We start from the raw sequence: 20,448 nt of genomic DNA on the forward strand, positions 1-20,448 counted from the left end.
AACCGGGACTGGAGGACGCTGCATACAGAGAAGGGACAACATCGGGGATCACCTGAAGGGTTTTTTGATGAATACTTTCCCCTAGTGAAATGGATCACCTACCTGGGCATATCCCTGCCGCTCAGCTGCAGCTTCCGGAACACCTCCTCGTATTGTGGAAGCTCCACGTAGGCGATGAGCCACTGAACCACCTCGTCCGCCGTCCAGTTATACACTGAGGAAAAAGGAAAGAGAATGGTCACAGCAAAAGGGCCCTGGAGACCCGCACGGCAAAAGGGGCCTGGAGACCCGCACGGCAAAAGGGGCCTGGAGACCCGCACGGCAAAAGGGGCCTGGCGACCCGCACGGCAAAAGGGGCCTGGCGACCCGCACGGCAAAAGGGGCCTGGCGACCCGCACGGCAAAAGGGGCCTGGCGACCCGCACGGCAAAAGGGGCCTGGCGACCCGCACGGCAAAAGGGGCCTGGCGACATGCACAAAACCACTACCAAGAACAACATCTACATAACCATGGAAACCGCTACCCTGGCGACCAACATCTATATCACCATGGAAACCGCTACCCTGGCGACCAACATCTATATCACCATGGAAACCAGTACATGAGGTTGGTAACTACAGATCACCATGGAAACGACTACCCAGGAGATTATCAACTACATCACCAAGGAAACCACTACCCTGGAGACCAGAAACTACATTACCATGAAAACCATTATTTTGGTGACTAACATCTACATCACCATGGAAACCACTACACTGGAGGCCAGCATCAATATTGCCATGGAAACCAGCAAACATTTCATTTTAGCAACCACCTCCCACAAAACCAGCATCACCATGGTAACTAGCAAGAAGACCCACAACAAATATCTGCATCACCATGGAAACAAAATCTGCACCTTTAGTAATATCATCACCACAGAAATTAGTACCTCTATTTCCATGGGAACCCTTATACTACCAGCGTGTTGTCATGGTAACAGTCACCACCTCGCCCTACCTTCTGACACCTTCCACGTGTTCCACAGGTCCTCCACGCTGATCAGCTTGTCCTCTCCATGGAAGGTGCTGTGCTTCACCGTCGGGTCGTGGTAATTCAGATCTTCTCTTATAAACTGAAAGCAGAGGACACAGCCATAAGTAAGTGACCCCCCCATGAGGGGCGCCGACCCACGAAGAGAGCGGACACGACTGGTCAGCCACGAGGGGCGCCGACCCACGAAGAGAGCGGACACGACTGGTCAGCCATGAGGGGCGCCGACCCACACGATATCCAGGGCTACTGGACCTTTAAGAAAATCACATTGACAGTCCAGGCCGTGATGAATCCCCCGACCGTGTCTGTAATACACAGAACATCTCCTGCGCAGCGCACTGACCCCCCCCCCCCCTCAGATAAGCGCCAATTACCAGTGAAGTGGAAGATAAAGAGAGAGCAATAAAACACCCGCCCCCTAGTGAGGAGCCCCCGCCGTATCCAGCGACTGCCGCACCCCCGCCGTATCCAGCGACTGCCGCACCCCCGCCGTATCCAGCGACTGCCGCACCCCCGCCGTATCCAGCGACTGCCGCACCCCCGCCGTATCCAGCGACTGCCGCACCCCCGCCGTATCCAGCGACTGCCGCACCCCCGCCGTATCCAGCGACTGCCGCACCCCCGCCGTATCCAGCGACTGCCGCACCCCCGCCGTATCCAGCGACTGCCGCACCCCCGCCGTATCCAGCGACTGCCGCATCCCCGCCGTATCCAGCGACTGCCGCACCCCCGCCGTATCCAGCGACTGCCGCACCCCCGCCGTATCCAGCGACTGCCGCACCCCCGCCGTATCCAGCGACTGCCGCACCCCCGCCGTATCCAGCGACTGCCGCACCCCCGCCGTATCCAGCGACCCCTGCGCCAACCCCCCCACTACATCCAGTCAGCGACCCCAGCCCACCACCATATACAGTGACCCCTGCGCCCCCCCCCACTATATCCAGTGAGCCCCCCCACTACATCCAGTCAGCGACTCCAGCCCACCACCATATACAGTGACCCCTGCGCCCCCCCCACTATATCCAGTGAGCCCCCCCACTACATCCAGTCAGCGACCCCAGCCCACCACCATATACAGTGACCCCTGCACCCCCCCCCCCCCACTACATCCAGTGAGCCCCCCCACTACATCCAGTCAGCGATCCCAGCCCACCACCATATACAGTGACCCCTGCACCCCCCCCCCCACTACATCCAGTGAGCCCCCCCACTACATCCAGTCAGCGATCCCAGCCCACCACCATATACAGTGACCCCTGCACCCCCCCACTACATCCAGTGAGCCCCCCCACTACATCCAGTCAGCGACCCCAGCCCACCACCATATACAGTGACCCCTGCGCCCCCCCACTATATCCAGTGACTGTGACACACCCACCACCATATCCGATGACCTTGTGTCCCCCATATACAGTGACCGCCACACACCTGGCACCACTATATCCGGTAACCCTCTACCCCCCAATAAATCTTGTGACCTTCCCACCCTCCAATATATCCAGTGACCCCTGCCTCCCCCCCCACTATATCCAGTGAGTCCCCCACTATATCCAGTAAGTGGCCCCCGCCCCCCCCCCCGCCATATCCGGCTGCGCAGATACAGTATACCAGCCCTGCGCGGGGTACAAGCCCCTCCCCCCGGTCGCTCATTTCTGGCAGGCATATAAAGGGTCACCCGTGGCGCCCCCTCCCCCCCTCAGCTGTTCTTCTGTATATTTAGCCTGGGAAGAGGTAAAGTGATCTTCCAGAACCCGAGGCCTGAGCCACTGAGAAGAGGCACCGCTGAGCAAGTGCCTCCTCCATGTACATCCTGTCATCTCCAGTCACACCCAAAGCTGCAGTCACAACTCTGCTAGGTCTCGTCATGCAGGACCTCACACCTCTCAGAGGCATGCAGGGGATTATGGGAGTCGGTCCACGGCTGACAGATGGCACATGACTGCAGCTCCGGATGTGACTGGAGCAGATGGGCGCTGAGCCTATCATACCTCGTCGCTCTCCTCCACGTCCACGTTCCCATTGGCGTCATCGTCCATCTGCTTGTGGATGCTGACCACCGCCTCGAAGCTCAGGAGCTCGTCCTCCCGCTGGCACAGCAGCTGGTCGATCCGGCAGAACACTGCAAGAGAAGGAACCGTGAGAGGAGACCAGCAATGAGGCACGAGGCGCCGCGGCCGACGGGGGCCAGGACTGGGGCGCCCGGGGCCAGGACTGGGGCGCCCGGGGCCAGGACTGGGGCGCCCGGGGCCAGGACTGGGGCGCCCGGGGCCAGGACTGGGGCGCCCGCGGCAAGGACTGGGGGCCAGGACTGGGGGGCCCGCGGCAAGGACTGGGGGGCCCGCGGCAAGGACTGGGGGGCCCGCGGCAAGGACTGGGGGGCCCGCGGCAAGGACTGGGGGGCCCGCGGCAAGGACTGGGGGGCCCGCGGCAAGGACTGGGGGGCCCGCGGCAAGGACTGGGGGGCCCGCGGCAAGGACTGGGGGGCCCGCGGCAAGGACTGGGGGGCCCGCGGCAAGGACTGGGGGGCCCGCGGCAAGGACTGGGGGGCCCGCGGCAAGGACTGGGGGGCCCGCGGCAAGGACTGGGGGGCCCGCGGCAAGGACTGGGGGGCCCGCGGCAAGGACTGGGGGGCCCGCGGCAAGGACTGGGGGGCCCGCGGCAAGGACTGGGGGGCCCGCGGCAAGGACTGGGGGGCCCGCGGCAAGGACTGGGGGGCCCGCGGCAAGGACTGGGGGGCCCGCGGCAAGGACTGGGGGGCCCGCGGCAAGGACTGGGGGGCCCGCGGCAAGGACTGGGGGGCCCGCGGCAAGGACTGGGGGGCCCGCGGCAAGGACTGGGGGGCCCGCGGCAAGGACTGGGGGGCCCGCGGCAAGGACTGGGGGGCCCGCGGCAAGGACTGGGGGGCCCGCGGCAAGGACTGGCGCGCCGACGCTCCTCGGGGCCCCGGGAGAGCCGGGTGGCGCGCCGACGCTCCTCATCAGTCGCTGGAGGGGCGTGTTCTACAAAACATACAATAATTTTAGAAAAAAATAATGAGCCTTTTGGCCCAGAATGTTCTGAAAATGCAGATAAATCAGTACCGGGCGGCACCAAGTCTGTTTTAGGCCTAATTATTTATTCTTTTTATTTTATAACCTTTATTATATTCTTTTAAACACAGCCCGCGACGCCCTCTATATCTCTGCGGTATCTTGGTTGAGCAGCCCTTGTGCGGTATCATCGCTGGCAGAGATGACGGCGGTGGGTACAGTAAGGAGACGTCTCTATCAGTTATTCGCAGCTTTCCTGCGCGGTTACTTCTCACTAGTAGAGACGTTGTCGCTGCTCAGTAGGAGCTTTCTCCTAAACCTCCTTAGAACGTCCCGAGCACGGGTCCCGACGGGGGTCCTGGCCTACTCAGAACTGATATCACATTGTGTTCTCTGCCACCATCAGAGCGAATCTGTGCCAGCTCCACCGAGATCACACCTCATCTCACTATCCCGGTCACCTCCTTAGAGGGAGGCTGGTGGCACAAGACGTCTCGTTCCACCTCATTAACCCTGCGCTGCCCACAGACAGATGCTGATCTAAGTCATTAAACCTCATCACAGGAACAGAGAAAACTCCTCAACCTGCAGAAGGTGGAACGAGTAACTAGTGATGTCATCAGCAAGGGGCGGGGCTGTGACAACCTCCAGGTCCAGACAGTGGCTCGTGGGTACAGGTCTCACCTTTGCGGGGGGCAGCAAGGTCCGTTTTGCGGTCACATGACATCATCATAAATATGTAGAAACCGCGATGGACAATGGCGCAGAGCACCCCTACTGATTTATAACTCTGCCCATCAGGGTCCACTGCTGCGGCTCTCTGGCATGATGGGAGTTGTAGTTCGGCAACAGCTAGAGAGCCACATGTTGTGGATCACAGGTCTAGCCTTAAGACCCCCCTCTCCTCCTGCCCGCCATACCCCCACCCTAAATACCTCCCATCCTCCTGCCCGCCATACCCCCACCCTGAAGACCCCCTCTTCTCCTGGCCGCCCTACCCTGAAGACCCCCCCCTCCTCCTGCCCGCCATATCCCCACCCTAAAGACCCCCCTCTCCTCCTGCCCGCCATACCCCCACCCTGAAGACCCCCTCTTTTCCTGGCCGCCCTACCCTGAAGACTCCCCCCCTCCTCCTGCCCGCCATACCCCCACCCTAAAGACCCCCCTCTCCTCCTGCCCGCCATACCCCCACCCTAAAGACCCCCTCTCCTCCTGCCCGCCATACCCCCACCCTAAAGACCCCCTCTCCTCCTCCTGCCCGCCATACCCCCACCCTAAAGACCCCCTCTTCTCCTGGCCGCCCTACCCTGAAGACCCCCCTCCTCCTGCCCGCCATACCCCCACCCTAAAGACCCCCTCTCCTCCTCCTGCCCGCCATACCCCCACCCTAAAGACCCCCTCTTCTCCTGGCCGCCCCACCCTAAAGACCCCCTCTCCTCCTGACCGCCATACCCCCACCCTAAAGACCCCCTCTCCTCCTGACCGCCATACCCCCACCCTAAAGACCCCCTCTCCTCCTGCCCGCCATACCCCCACCCTAAAGACCCCCTCTCCTCCTGGCCGCCATACCCCTACCCTACAGACCCCCTCTCCTCCTGCCCGCCATACCCCCACCCTAAAGACCCCCTCTCCTCCTGACCGCCATACCCCCACCCTAAAGACCCCCTCTCCTCCTGCCCGCCATACCCCCACCCTAAAGACCCCCTCTTCTCCTGGCCGCCATACCCCTACCCTACAGACCCCCTCCTCCTGATCTGTATTACAGTCTATACAGCCCCCCGGGGGGTCTATTTAATGGATGCAGCGGAGGCTGACAGGCAGCGGGTCCCTTTAAGGACTCTATATGAAGGAGGCCGGCTGACGGGGGATTGTGAGAGGATTAGAGGCTCCTGGAGAGGCGCCGCCGTTTTCTCGCTGTGTACGCGGTGACCATGGTGAAGCCTCCACACAATGTCAGGGTCACGGCCACAGTGTGACGCTCACACAGCTGAGGGTCTGTTACAATGCATCAGGGCAGACAATCTGTGACCTTGACTCGGCAGCCTCTCCTATCCTCCAGGTGGTCAGCTCCTCCCTGCACCGACACACTGTAACAAAACCTCAGCTGTCAGAAAGCGGCAGACGTTTAAGGCTTGTCCACCTTTTGGGTGGTGTAGTCAGAGGTGCAGTGATCATCCGGCTATCGGGTGCAGCAGGCAGTGAGGCGGGCACAGCACCTGGCACACAATGAGGGCGGCGTGCTGTAAACACAGGTGTGTCCTCCCAGAACAGCGCACTATTGTTCTATGCGCACGGGAGGATGATGGGAGTAGTGACTGTGTATAAGGGGGGGAGGGGGGGTTGCTATGCATAGGCTTCAGGCAGGACCCAGGAGAGGTACTACAACCACTAACATCCACAATTACAGCGACTCACCTGAGGGGTGTACACACACCGGGGCGAGCCGCCCGCTCTGTCCTCTCAGACTGAATAACTCAAGACGTAAATCCTACCAGCCGGGGCCCCATCACTGCCGAGAAGACCCCGCAACAAAGACGAAGCTGCTCTATATCCCCCGCACCACCCCTGCGGGATATTTCTTATCTGTGCGCGGGAAAGCTGGGTGACCACCTGCCACTGCCATCACGGGTCCCACAGGGGTCACCCAGCTTTCCCGCACTCCTCGTGTGCTGACCAATCCCTCTCATCAGTCAGGGCCTCCGGGGGTGCAGGACATAATGGGGGTGCACAGAGCCCCTCCAATAGTCAGCCGTGTAATGGGGGGTGCACCGAGCCCCTCCTATAGTCAGCCGTGTAACCGGGGGTGCAGGACATAATGGGGGGTGCACCGAGCCCCTCCTATAGTCAGCCGTGTAATGGGGGGTGCACCGAGCCCCTCCTATAGTCAGCCGTGTAATGGGGGGGTGCACAGAGCCCCTCCTATAGTCAGCCGTGTAATGGGGGGTGCACCGAGCCCCTTCTATAGTCAGCAGTGTAATGGGGGGGTGCACCGAGCCCCTTCTATAGTCAGCAGTGTAATGGGGGGGTGCACCGAGCCCCTTCTATAGTCAGCAGTGTAATGGGGGGTGCACCGAGCCCCTTCTATAGTCAGCAGTGTAATGGGGGGGGCACCGAGCCCCTCCTATAGTCAGCAGTGTAATGGGGGGGCACCGAGCCCCTCCTATAGTCAGCCGTGTAATGGGGGGGTGCACCGAGCCCCTCCTATAGTCAGCCGTGTAATGGGGGGTGCACCGAGCCCCTCCTACAGTCAGCCGTGTAATGGGGGGTGCACCGAGCCCCTCCTATAGTCAGCAGTGTAATGGTGGGGTGCACCGAGCCCCTCCTATAGTCAGCCGTGTAATGGTGGGGTGCACCGAGCCCCTCCTATAGTCAGCAGTGTAATGGTGGGGTGCACCGAGCCCCTCCTATAGTCAGCAGTGTAATGGTGGGGTGCACCGAGCCCCTCCTATAGTCAGCAGTGTAATGGGGGGGTGCACCGAGTCCCTCCTATAGTCAGCCGTGTAATGGGGGGGTGCACCGAGCCCCTCCTACAGTCAGCCGTGTAATGGGGGGGTGCACCGAGCCCCTCCTACAGTCAGCCGTGTAATGGGGGGTGCACCGAGCCCCTCCTATAGTCAGCAGTGTAATGGGGGGGGGTGCACCGAGCCCCTCCTATAGTCAGCAGTGTAATGGGGGGGCACCGAGCCCCTCCTATAGTCAGCCGTGTAATGGGGGGGGGCACCGAGCCCCTCCTACAGTCAGCCGTGTAATGGGGGGTGCACCGAGCCCCTCCTACAGTCAGCCGTGTAATGGGGGGTGCACCGAGCCCCTCCTATAGTCAGCCGTGTAATGGGGGGTGCACCGAGCCCCTCCTACAGTCAGCCATGTAATGGGGGGGTGCACCGAACCCCTCCTATAGTCAGCCGTGTAATGGGGGGTGCACCGAGCCCCTCCTATAGTCAGCCGTGTAATGGGGGGTGCACCGAGCCCCTCCTATAGTCAGCCGTGTAATGGGGGGTGCACAGAGCCCCTCCTACAGTCAGCCGTGTAATGGGGGGTGCACCGAGCCCCTCCTACAGTCAGCCGTGTAATGGGGGGTGCACCGAGCCCCTCCTATAGTCAGCCGTGTAATGGGGGTGCACCGAGCCCCTCCTACAGTCAGACGTGTAATGGGGGGGGTGCACCGAACCCCTCCTATAGTCAGCCGTGTAATGGGGGGTGCACCGAGCCCCTCCTATAGTCAGCCGTGTAATGGGGGGTGCACCGAGCCCCTCCTATAGTCAGCCGTGTAACGGGGGGGTGCACCGAGCCCCTCCTATAGTCAGCCGTGTAATGGGGGTGCACCGAGCCCCTCCTACAGTCAGCCGTGTAATGGGGGGTGCACCGAGCCCCTCCTATAGTCAGCAGTGTAATGGGGGGGCACCGAGCCCCTCCTATAGTCAGCAGTGTAATGGGGGGTGCACCGAGCCCCTCCTATAGTCAGCAGTGTAATGTGGGGTGCACCGAGCCCCTCCTATAGTCAGCAGTGTAATGGGGGGGCACCGAGCCCCTCCTATAGTCAGCAGTGTAATGGGGGGGTGCACAGAGCCCCTCCTATAGTCAGCAGTGTAATGGGGGGGCACCGAACCCCTCCCACAGTCAGACGTGTAATGGGGGGTGCAGGACATAATGGGGGGTGCACCGAACCCCTCCTATAGTCAGCCGTGTAATGGGGGGGGGCACCGAGCCCCTCCTATAGTCAGCGGTGTAATAGGGACCCCCGAGCCCCGGCCGCACCCTTCTCCTCGCTGGAGCCCATATAGCAGCCCGGACAGTTCAGACGAGCAGTGGGGGGTGACGTGGCCGGTCTCCATGGAGAGGCGGGGGGCACGATGGGGGCACGGATCCGCTTACACTGGCACAGACACCACTTGACATTAACACCCGGAGGCGGCTGCCAGGAGCGGCCCGTGCGCCCGGCTCTTCTGAAGCTGCAGCCAGAGAATCCGGGGGGCTCCCTCCATACTGACCGCAGGCAGGGTCCGAGGGGAGCTCCACCATCATGTCCTATACTCCAGTCACATCCAGAGCTGCAGTGCAGTGCAGAGCCCTATGAGAACTCTGCCCAGCCAGGTGCACAGGACCTCCCAAACTACATGGTGTCTTATACTCCAGTCACATCCAGAGCTGCAGTGCAGGGTCCGAGGGGAGCTCCGACATGTCTTATGCTCCAGTCACATCCAGAGCTGCGGCAACATACCACATCATGTCCTACACTCCAGTCACATGAAGAGTGGCAACATACTACACGATGTCTTATACTGCAGTGCAGGGTCCGAGGGGAGCTCCGCCATCATGTCCTATACTGCGGTCACATCCAGAGCTGCAGTGCAGGGTCCAAGGGGAGCGCCGCCATCATGTCCTATACTCCAGTGACATCCAGAGCTGCAGTGCAGGGTCCGAGGGGAGCTCCGCCATCATGTCCTATACTGCGGTCACATCCAGAGCTGCAGTGCAGGGTCCGAGGGGAGCTCCGCCATCATGTCCTATACTGCGGTCACATCCAGAGCTGCAGTGCAGGGTCCAAGGGGAGCGCCGCCATCATGTCCTATACTCCAGTGACATCCAGAGCTGCAGTGCAGGGTCCGAGGGGAGCTCCGCCATCATGTCCTATACTCCAGTCACATCCAGAGCTGCAGCCAGTGAATCCGGGGGGCTCCCCCCATACTGACCGCAGAGCAGGGTCCGAGGGGAGCTCCGCCACCATGTCCTATACTCCAGTGCAGGGCCCTATGGGAGCTCTGCCCGGCCAAGAGCACAGGACCTCCCAAACTACATGGTGTCATACTCCAGTCACATCCAGAGCTGCAGTGCAGGGTCCGAGGGGAGCTCCATCATGTCTTATACTCCAGTCACATGCAGAGCTGCAGCAACATACCACATCATGTCCTATACTCCAGTCACATGAAGAGTGGCATACTACACGATCTTTTATACTGCAGTCACATCTAGAGCTGCAGTGCAGGAACCTATGGGAGCTCTGCCCGGCCAGGTGCACAGGACCTCCCAAACTACATGGTGTCTTATACTCCAGTGACACCCAGAGCTGCGGCAACATACTACATCATGTATGATACTCCAGTCACATCCAGAGCTGCAGCCAGTGAATCCAGGGGGCTCCCCCCATACTGACCGCAGAGCAGGGTCCGAGGGGAGCTCCGCCACCATGTCCTATACTCCAGTGCAGGGCCCTATGGGAGCTCTGCCCGGCCAAGAGCACAGGACCTCTCAAACTACATGGTGTCATACTCCAGTCACATCCAGAGCTGCAGTGCAGGGTCCGAGGGGAGCTCCAACATCATGTCTTATACTCCAGTCACATCCAGAGCTGCGGCAACATACCACATCATGTCCTATACTCCAGTCACATGAAGAGTGGCATACTACACGATCTCTTATACTGCAGTCACATCCAGAGCTGCAGTGCAGGAACCTATGGGAGCTCTGCCCGGCCAGGTGCACAGGACCTCCCAAACTACATAGTGTCTTATACTCCAGTCACATCCAGAGCTGCAGCAACATACTACATCGTGTATGATACTCCAGTCACATCAAGAGCTGCGGTGCAGGGTCCGAGGGGAGCTCCGACATCATGTCTAATACTCCAGTCACATCCAGAGCTGCAGTGCAGGGCCCTATGGGAACTCTGTCCAGCCAGGTGCACAGGACCTCCCAAACTACATGGTGTCTTATACTCTAGTCACATCCAGAGCTGCCTCAACATACCACATCATGTCCTATACTCCAGTCATATGAAGAGCAGCCACATACTACATGGTGTCTTATACTGCAGTCACATCCAGAGCTGCAGCCACAATGCTGACAGGTTGGCCGCCCCCTCCCCCTGCTGCCAGCGTCACTTCCCTCCACCAGAAGCGGCGCAGTAACCACAGAACAGGATGTAGGTGACGCCAGCGAGCCTTATCGTTCTGCGCCCACAGCCCCTGCGCAGAGCCGGGCGTCTCCACGGTGACAAACCCCGCAGCCCTGTAACTACAGACCGTCACCATGGCGACACATCAGCCAGCATGGCAGCTGGACACAATCACCAGGGGCGGCAGAGGTGGGGTCCGGGCGGAGCCACCTGCACCACTGCCAAGGGTTAATCCCCACCCCAGGACAGGTGGTGCACCACTGCACAAGAACTACTCCCCCAATCCTCCGCAGGATGGAGTGTGCACACAATACCTGGCGAGGCCCAGTCCCGGCCAGGGCTGCATTCACACCTCACTCTTCAGCACCTGCACTGAGCATGCTCCGCTCACACCGAGAGCTGCACAGTTGTCTCCCTCACAATGCAACACAGCAGAGATCTGCACTTGTCTGACGTAATGCAGCAGCTCCGGCTGTGACTGGAGCATCAGAAGCAATGCAAATAATGGTGAACGCAGCTTTGGAGGTGATCGGAGATCAGATAAGAATCTGTACACACATAGACGGTGTTATGGATGCCCACAGCGGACCAGGCACGTCTCAGTGGTGCAGCCTCAGGACTTTGGGGTCTGGCCCCGTCCCTGGTCTGTGGGTCCGGACCGCCCCGGGCGCCACCTCCGCCGCCTGATACAATTTCACCGCCGTCAGCAGCTGCGACCGAAATCTCCAAAATCAGCCAGAAAACCTCTAATTGCTGGAGGCTGCTGGAGCCGGGGCCCCAAGGAGAGCAGGGGCCCAACCAGTCACGGAAGCAGCTCCGGAGACCCTCCTGCTGTATAGTAATAACCAATATCAGTCACTATAATACTTCAGTTATAAGAGGAGCGGCTGATATCAGTCCCATCTTATTACAGTACAGCGGAGGTATAAGAGGAGCGGCTGATATCAGTCCCATCTTATTACAGTACAGCGGAGGTATAAGAGGAGCGGCTGATATCGGTCCCATCTTATTACAGTACAGCGGAGGTAGAAGAGGAGCGGCTGATATCAGTCCCATCTTATTACAGTACAGCGGAGGTATAAGAGGAGCGGCTGATATCAGTCCCATCTTATTACAGTACAGCGGAGGTATAAGAGGAGCGGCTGATATCAGACATCTTATTACAGTACAGCGGAGGTATAAGAGGAGCGGCTGATATCAGTCCTATCTTATTACAGTACAGCGGAGGTATAAGAGGAGCGGCTGATATCAGTCCCATCTTATTACAGTACAGAGGAGTTATAAGAGGAGCGGCTGATATCAGTCCCATCTTATTACAGTACAGCGGAGGTATAAGAGGAGCGGCTGATATCAGTCCCATCTTATTACAGTACAGCGGAGGTATAAGAGGAGCGGCTGATATCAGTCCCATCTTATTACAGTACAGCGGAGGTATAAGAGGAGCGGCTGATATCAGACACATCTTATTACAGTACAGCGGAGGTATAAGAGGAGCGGCTGATATCAGTCCCATCTTATTACAGTACAGCAGCGTTATAAGAGGAGCGGCTGATATCAGTCCCATCTTATTACAGTGCAGCGGAGGTATAAGAGGAGCGGCTGATATCAGTTCGATCTTATTACAGTACAGCGGAGGTATAAGAGGAGCGGCTGATATCAGTCCCATCTTATTACAGTGCAGCGGAGGTATAAGAGGAGCGGCTGATATCAGTTCGATCTTATTACAGTACAGCGGAGGTATAAGAGGAGCGGCTGATATCAGTCCCATCTTATTACAGTACAGCGGAGGTATAAGAGGAGCGGCTGATATCAGACATCTTATTACAGTACAGCGGAGGTATAAGAGGAGCGGCTGATATCAGTCCCATCTTATTACAGTACAGCGGAGGTATAAGAGGAGCGGCTGATATCAGTCCCATCTTATTACAGTACAGCGGAGGTATAAGAGGAGCGGCTGATATCAGTCCCATCTTATTACAGTACAGCGGAGGTATAAGAGGAGCGGCTGATATCAGACATCTTATTACAGTACAGCAGCGGTATAAGAGGAGCGGCTGATATCAGTCCCATCTTATTACAGTACAGCGGAGGTATAAGAGAAGCGGCTGATATCAGTCCCATCTTATTACAGTACAGCAGCGTTATAAGAGGAGCGGCTGATATCGGTCCCATCTTATCAGCGGAGGTATAAGAGGAGCGGCTGATATCAGTTCCATCTTATTACAGTACAGCGGAGGTATAAGAGGAGCGGCTGATATCAGTCCCATCTTATTACAGTACAGCGGAGGTATAAGAGGAGCGGCTGATATGAGTCCCATCTTATTACAGTACAGCGGAGGTATAAGAGGAGCGGCTGATATCAGTCCCATCTTATTACAGTACAGCGGAGGTATAAGAGGAGCGGCTGATATCAGTCCCATCTTATTACAGTACAGCGGAGGTATAAGAGGAGCGGCTGATATCAGTCCCATCTTATTACAGTACAGCGAAGGTATAAGAGGAGCGGCTGATATCAGTCCCATCTTATTACAGTACAGCGGAGGTATAAGAGGAGCGGCTGATATCGGTCCCATCTTATTACAGTACAGCGGAGGTATAAGAGGAGCGGCTGATATCGGTCCCATCTTATTACAGTACAGCGGAGGTATAAGAGGAGCGGCTGATATCAGTCCCATCTTATTACAGTACAGCGGAGGTATAAGAGGAGCGGCTGATATCAGTCCCATCTTATTACAGTACAGCGAAGGTATAAGAGGAGCGGCTGATATCAGTCCCATCTTATTACAGTACAGCGGAGGTATAAGAGGAGCGGCTGATATCAGTCCCATCTTATTACAGTACAGCGGAGGTATAAGAGGAGCGGCTGATATCAGTCCCATCTTATTACAGTACAGCGGAGGTATAAGAGGAGCGGCTGATATCGGTCCCATCTTATTACAGTACAGCGGAGGTATAAGAGGAGCGGCTGATATCGGTCCCATCTTATTACCGTACAGCGGAGGTATAAGAGGAGCGGCTGATATCAGTCCCATCTTATTACAGTACAGCGGAGGTATAAGAGGAGCGGCTGATATCAGTCCCATCTTATTACAGTACAGCGGAGGTATAAGAGGAGCGGCTGATATCAGTCCCATCTTATTACAGTACAGCGGAGGTAAAAGAGGAGCGGCTGATATCAGTCCCATCTTATTACAGTACAGCGGAGGTATAAGAGGAGCGGCTGATATCAGTCCCATCTTATTACAGTACAGCGGAGGTATAAGAGGAGCGGCTGATATCAGTCCCATCTTATTACAGTACAGCGGAGGTATAAGAGGAGCGGCTGATATCAGTCCCATCTTATTACAGTACAGCGGAGGTATAAGAGGAGCGGCTGATATCAGTCCCATCTTATTACAGTACAGCAGCGTTATAAGATATCATCCAGGACCCCCCATGGGTCAGTGACCACCACGGACAGCCTCGGGCACACAGCGCAGTCCCGTCTGCTGCGCACTGACAGCACTTCCTGCCATCTGATGCCAACCACCCCCGGCAGCTTCATGCCCAGAAACAGGACCACGTGCATCGAGTCTTAAAGGGCCAGTAACCCACAGATCAGCGGGTTACATGAGAGGCAGAGGATTCAGGATTAATGGACACCCACTGACACCTACCTGCTGCTGCGCTCTGAACACACGTGAACAGCGGCCGGGCAGCAGCGTGACGCTTATCATCCACTCCTGATGACCTGTGTAACCTGGCAGCAGATAAGGGTTTGTGTGCCCCACGCCCGCAGGGTAAGGCGATGAGCCATGGCAGCGCCACAATTACCACCCTGAGCAGGCAATGACCAAGCTGCCCCTCCCCCGCAGGGCGCTACAATGTATCTGCTGCAATGGACACAATGTATCAGAGTACCTATGTACCTGGAGCACGGGGACAGCGCAGGGACGGACAGAGGCGGCGACTCTGAAGGACCCTACCACCAGAGGCGGCGACTCTGAAGGACCCTACCACCAGAGGCGGCGACTCTGGAGGACCCTACCACCAGAGGCGGCGACTCTGGAGGACCCTACCACCAGAGGCGGCGACTCTGGAGGACCCTACCACCAGAGGCGGCGACTCTGGAGGACCCTACCACCAGAGGCGGCGACTCTGGAGGACCCTACCACCAGAGGCGGCGACTCTGGAGGACCCTACCACCAGAGGCGGCGACTCTGGAGGACCCTACCACCAGAGGCGGCGACTCTGGAGGACCCTACCACCAGAGGCGGCGACTCTGGAGGACCCTACCACCAGAGGCGGCGACTCTGGAGGACCCTACCACCAGAGGCGGCGACTCTGGAGGACCCTACCACCAGAGGCGGCGACTCTGGAGGACCCTACCACCAGAGGCGGCGACTCTGGAGGACCCTACCACCAGAGGCGGCGACTCTGGAGGACCCTACCACCAGAGGCGGCGACTCTGGAGGACCCTACCACCAGAGGCGGCGACTCTGGAGGACCCTACCACCAGAGGCGGCGACTCTGGAGGACCCTACCACCAGAGGCGGCGACTCTGGAGGACCCTACCACCAGAGGCGGCGACTCTGGAGGACCCTACCACCAGAGGCGGCGACTCTGGAGGACCCTACCACCAGAGGCGGCGACTCTGAAGGACCCTACCACCAGAGGCGGCGACTCTGAAGGACCCTACCACCAGAGGCGGCGACTCTGAAGGACCCTACCACCAGAGGCGGCGACTCTGAAGGACCCTACCACCAGAGGCGGCGACTCTGAAGGACCCTACCACCAGAGGCGGCGACTCTGAAGGACCCTACCACCAGAGGCGGCGACTCTGAAGGACCCTACCACCAGAGGCGGCGACTCTGAAGGACCCTACCACCAGAGGCGGCGACTCTGAAGGACCCTACCACCAGAGGCGGCGACTCTGAAGGACCCTACCACCAGAGGCGGCGACTCTGAAGGACCCTACCACCAGAGGCGGCGACTCTGAAGGACCCTACCACCAGAGGCGGCGACTCTGAAGGACCCTACCACCAGAGGCGGCGACTCTGAAGGACCCTACCACCAGAGGCGGCGACTCTGAAGGACCCTACCACCAGAGGCGGCGACTCTGAAGGACCCTACCACCAGAGGCGGCGACTCTGAAGGACCCTACCACCAGAGGCGGCGACTCTGAAGGACCCTACCACCAGAGGCGGCGACTCTGAAGGACCCTACCACCAGAGGCGGCGACTCTGAAGGACCCTACCACCAGAGGCGGCGACTCTGAAGGACCCTACCACCAGAGGCGGCGACTCTGAAGGACCCTACCACCAGAGGCGGCGACTCTGAAGGACCCTACCACCAGAGGCGGCGACTCTGAAGGACCCTACCACCAGAGGCGGCGACTCTGAAGGACCCTACCACCAGAGGCGGCGACTCTGAAGGACCCTACCACCAGAGGCGGCGACTCTGAAGGACCCTACCACCAGAGGCGGCGACTCTGAAGGACCCTACCACCAGAGGCGGCGACTCTGAAGGACCCTACCACCAGACACTGGACCTCTGAAGGACCCTACCACCAGACACTGGACCTCTGAAGGACCCTACCACCAGACACTGGACCTCTGAAGGACCCTACCACCAGACACTGGACCTCTGAAGGACCCTACCACCAGACACTGGACCTCTGAAGGACCCTACCACCAGACACTGGACCTCTGAAGGACCCGCCACCAGACACTGGACCTCTGAAGGACCCGCCACCAGACACTGGACCTCTGAAGCACTGGACCTCTGAAGGACCCGCCACCAGACCTCTGAAGGACCCGCCACCAGACCTCTGAAGGACCCGCCACCAGACACTGGACCTCTGAAGGACCTGCCACCAGACACTGGACCTCTGAAGGACCCGCCACCAGACACTGGACCTCTGAAGCACTGGACCTCTGAAGGACCCGCCACCAGACCTCTGAAGGACCCGCCACCAGACACTGGACCTCTGAAGGACCCGCCACCAGACACTGGACCTCTGAAGGACCCGCCACCAGACACTGGACCTCTGAAGGACCCGCCACCAGACACTGGACCTCTGAAGCACTGGACCTCTGAAGGACCCGCCACCAGACACTGGACCTCTGAAGGACCCGCCACCAGACACTGGACCTCTGAAGGACCCGCCACCAGACACTGGACCTCTGAAGGACCCGCCACCAGACACTGGACCTCTGAAGGACCCGCCACCAGACACTGGACCCGCCACCAGACACTGGACCTCTGAAGGACCCTACCACCAGACACTGGACCTCTGAAGGACCCTACCACCAGACACTGGACCTCTGAAGGACCCTACCACCAGACACTGGACCTCTGAAGGACCCTACCACCAGACACTGGACCTCTGAAGGACCCTACCACCAGACACTGGACCTCTGAAGGACCCTACCACCAGACACTGGACCTCTGAAGGACCCTACCACCAGACACTGGACCTCTGAAGGACCCTACCACCAGACACTGGACCTCTGAAGGACCCTACCACCAGACACTGGACCTCTGAAGGACCCTACCACCAGACACTGGACCTCTGAAGGACCCTACCACCAGACACTGGACCTCTGAAGGACCCTACCACCAGACACTGGACCTCTGAAGGACCCTACCACCAGACACTGGACCTCTGAAGGACCCTACCACCAGACACTGGACCTCTGAAGGACCCTACCACCAGACACTGGACCTCTGAAGGACCCTACCACCAGACACTGGACCTCTGAAGGACCCTACCACCAGACACTGGACCTCTGAAGGACCCTACCACCAGACACTGGACCTCTGAAGGACCCTACCACCAGACACTGGACCTCTGAAGGACCCTACCACCAGACACTGGACCTCTGAAGGACCCTACCACCAGACACTGGACCTCTGAAGGACCCTACCACCAGACACTGGACCTCTGAAGGACCCTACCACCAGACACTGGACCTCTGAAGGACCCTACCACCAGACACTGGACCTCTGAAGGACCCTACCACCAGACACTGGACCTCTGAAGGACCCTACCACCAGACACTGGACCTCTGAAGGACCCTACCACCAGACACTGGACCTCTGAAGGACCCTACCACCAGACACTGGACCTCTGAAGGACCCTACCACCAGACACTGGACCTCTGAAGGACCCTACCACCAGACACTGGACCTCTGAAGGACCCTACCACCAGACACTGGACCTCTGAAGGACCCTACCACCAGACACTGGACCTCTGAAGGACCCTACCACCAGACACTGGACCTCTGAAGGACCCTACCACCAGACACTGGACCTCTGAAGGACCCTACCACCAGACACTGGACCTCTGAAGGACCCTACCACCAGACACTGGACCTCTGAAGGACCCTACCACCAGACACTGGACCTCTGAAGGACCCTACCACCAGACACTGGACCTCTGAAGGACCCTACCACCAGACACTGGACCTCTGAAGGACCCTACCACCAGACACTGGACCTCTGAAGGACCCTACCACCAGACACTGGACCTCTGAAGGACCCTACCACCAGACACTGGACCTCTGAAGGACCCACCACCAGACACTGGACCTCTGAAGGACCCACCACCAGACACTGGACCTCTGAAGGACCCACCACCAGACACAGGACCCCCGGACTCCGCTCACCTTCCTGCAGGGACTCCTCCGCCGGGGTCGCCGCGGGTTTCTCCGCCTGCCCGTGCTGGAGGAGGGAGGCGCACAGGATCCACACCGCGATGCGGGACCACACATCCATGTCCGCGGCGATGGTGACGTACAGGAGCGAGACCTCTGGGCCCAAGAGCTCGCACTTCACTCCTCTGAACAGCGGCAGTAGCTCAGCGGCTCAGCAGAGGGCGCTGTGCCCATGTCATGCCAAGCGGCGTCCACAGGGGCCAGTCCATAGCAGCCGCCTCCTCCGGGGCGCAGCCGGCAGTCCGAGGTCCGGAGAGAAGGCAGAGCGGCTCGTCAACCTCCACCGCACACCGGCCTGTGACTCACCACAAGCCCCGCCCCCGATGGAGACAGGACGGAGGACGTACACTGACGTCAGGACGCTGGGGGGTGTGGGCGGGACTGAGAAGGAAGACGTCTCCCTTGGAACTTTGTAAGTAGGCGTGGCAGATGGTAGATTAATGGGTGGGGCGTAGAGATGTTGATTGCGTGGCAAGGGTTTGATTGACAGCTGAAGAGGCGGAGCGCCTAACGATTATTTAGCAATTTAGGAAAAAGGGCGTGGTTCTAAACTAAAGAAGGGAGGGGCTTCTGGTTACCAGCGGAGGCAGGGGAGGTCGACACTGGGTGTGGCTTGGTGTGACTGCAGCGGGAGGAGTGGGCGTGGTGTCATCTGATTGACAGGTAAGAGGCGCGGCGTTTGTCGAGTTCATAGTAAGGGAGTGGCGTGAGATTGCCTGGTAGGAGTAGTAGTAGCCGATCCGCTGGAGGTTATTATTTATTATTATAGTGCCATTCATTCCATAGCGCTGTACATATTAAAGGGGAGAACTACAGAATACAAGGGCAGTGAGCTGGAGCCGGGGTGTTACAGGAGAAGAGACCGCCCCCGCCCGGGCGTTACAGGAGGAGGGACCGCCCCCATCCGGGCGTTACAGGAGGAGGGACCGCCCCCGCCTGGGCGTTACAGGAGGAGGGACCGTCCCCATCCGGGCGTTACAGGAGGACGGACCGCCACCACCCAGGTGTTACAGGAGGAGGGACCGCCCCCATCCGGGAGTCACAGGAGGAGGGACCGCTCCCATCTGGGAGTTACAGGAGGAGTGACCGCCCCCATCTGGGCGTTACAGGAGGAGGGACCGCCCCCATCTGGGCGTTACAGGAGGAGGGACCGCCCCCATCCGGGCGTTACAGGAGGTGGGACCGCCCCCATCCGGGCGTTACAGGAGGACGGACCGCCACCACCCAGGCGTTACAGGAGGAGGGACCGCCCCCGCCCGGGTGTTATACGAGGAGGGACCGCCCCCATCCGGGCGTTACAGGAGAAGAGACCACCCCCGCCCGGGCGTTACAGGAGGAGGGACCACCCCCACCCAGGCGTTACAGGAGAAGGGACCGCCCCATCCAGGTGTTACAGGAGGAGGGACCGCCCCCGCCCGGGCGTTATACGAGGAGGGACCGCCCCCATCTGGGCGTTACAGGAGAAGAGACCACCCCTGCCTGGGCGTTACAGAAGAAGGGACCGCCCCCATCCAGGCGTTACAGAAGGACGGACCGCCCCCGCCCGGGCGTTACAGGAGAAGAGACCACCCCTGCCTGGGCGTTATAGGAGAAGGGACCGCCCCATCCAGGTGTTACAGGAGGAGGGACCGCCCCCGCCCGGGCGTTACAGGAGAAGAGACCGCCCCATCAGGGCGTTACAGGAGGAGGGACCGCCCCCACCCAGGCGTTACAGGAGAAGGGACCGCCCCATCCAGGTGTTACAGGAGGAGGGACCGCCCCCGCCCGGGCGTTACAGGAGGACGGACAGCC

The 20,448-nt window shown here is 59.4% G+C and overlaps 1 protein-coding gene across 5 annotated transcripts in view; it reads right to left on the bottom strand.

The window, feature by feature from the left end:
- STIM1 (stromal interaction molecule 1) overlaps positions 1–18,988 on the bottom strand; it is a 39,765-nt gene extending 20,777 nt beyond the window's left edge. For 2 of the 5 annotated variants that reach the window (XM_044303889.1, XM_044303881.1), the window contains exons 1-4: positions 18,610–18,987; positions 3,027–3,157; positions 1,003–1,117; positions 103–214 (exon numbers count right to left, since the gene is read on the bottom strand). In XM_044303889.1, coding sequence (XP_044159824.1) covers positions 103–214; positions 1,003–1,117; positions 3,027–3,157; positions 18,610–18,718 — 467 coding nt within the window. In that variant the 5' untranslated portion in view covers positions 18,719–18,987. Of the gene's footprint in view, positions 1–102; positions 215–1,002; positions 1,118–3,026; positions 3,158–18,609 lie in introns of all 5 variants that reach the window. The other 3 variants (XM_044303871.1, XM_044303897.1, XM_044303903.1) reach the window with 3 other exon arrangements.
- Positions 18,989–20,448: the final 1,460 nt, after the last annotated feature.

Source organism: Bufo gargarizans, chromosome 1 (assembly GCF_014858855.1).
Source record: "Bufo gargarizans isolate SCDJY-AF-19 chromosome 1, ASM1485885v1, whole genome shotgun sequence".
NCBI classification, from domain to species: Eukaryota; Metazoa; Chordata; class Amphibia; order Anura; family Bufonidae; genus Bufo; species Bufo gargarizans.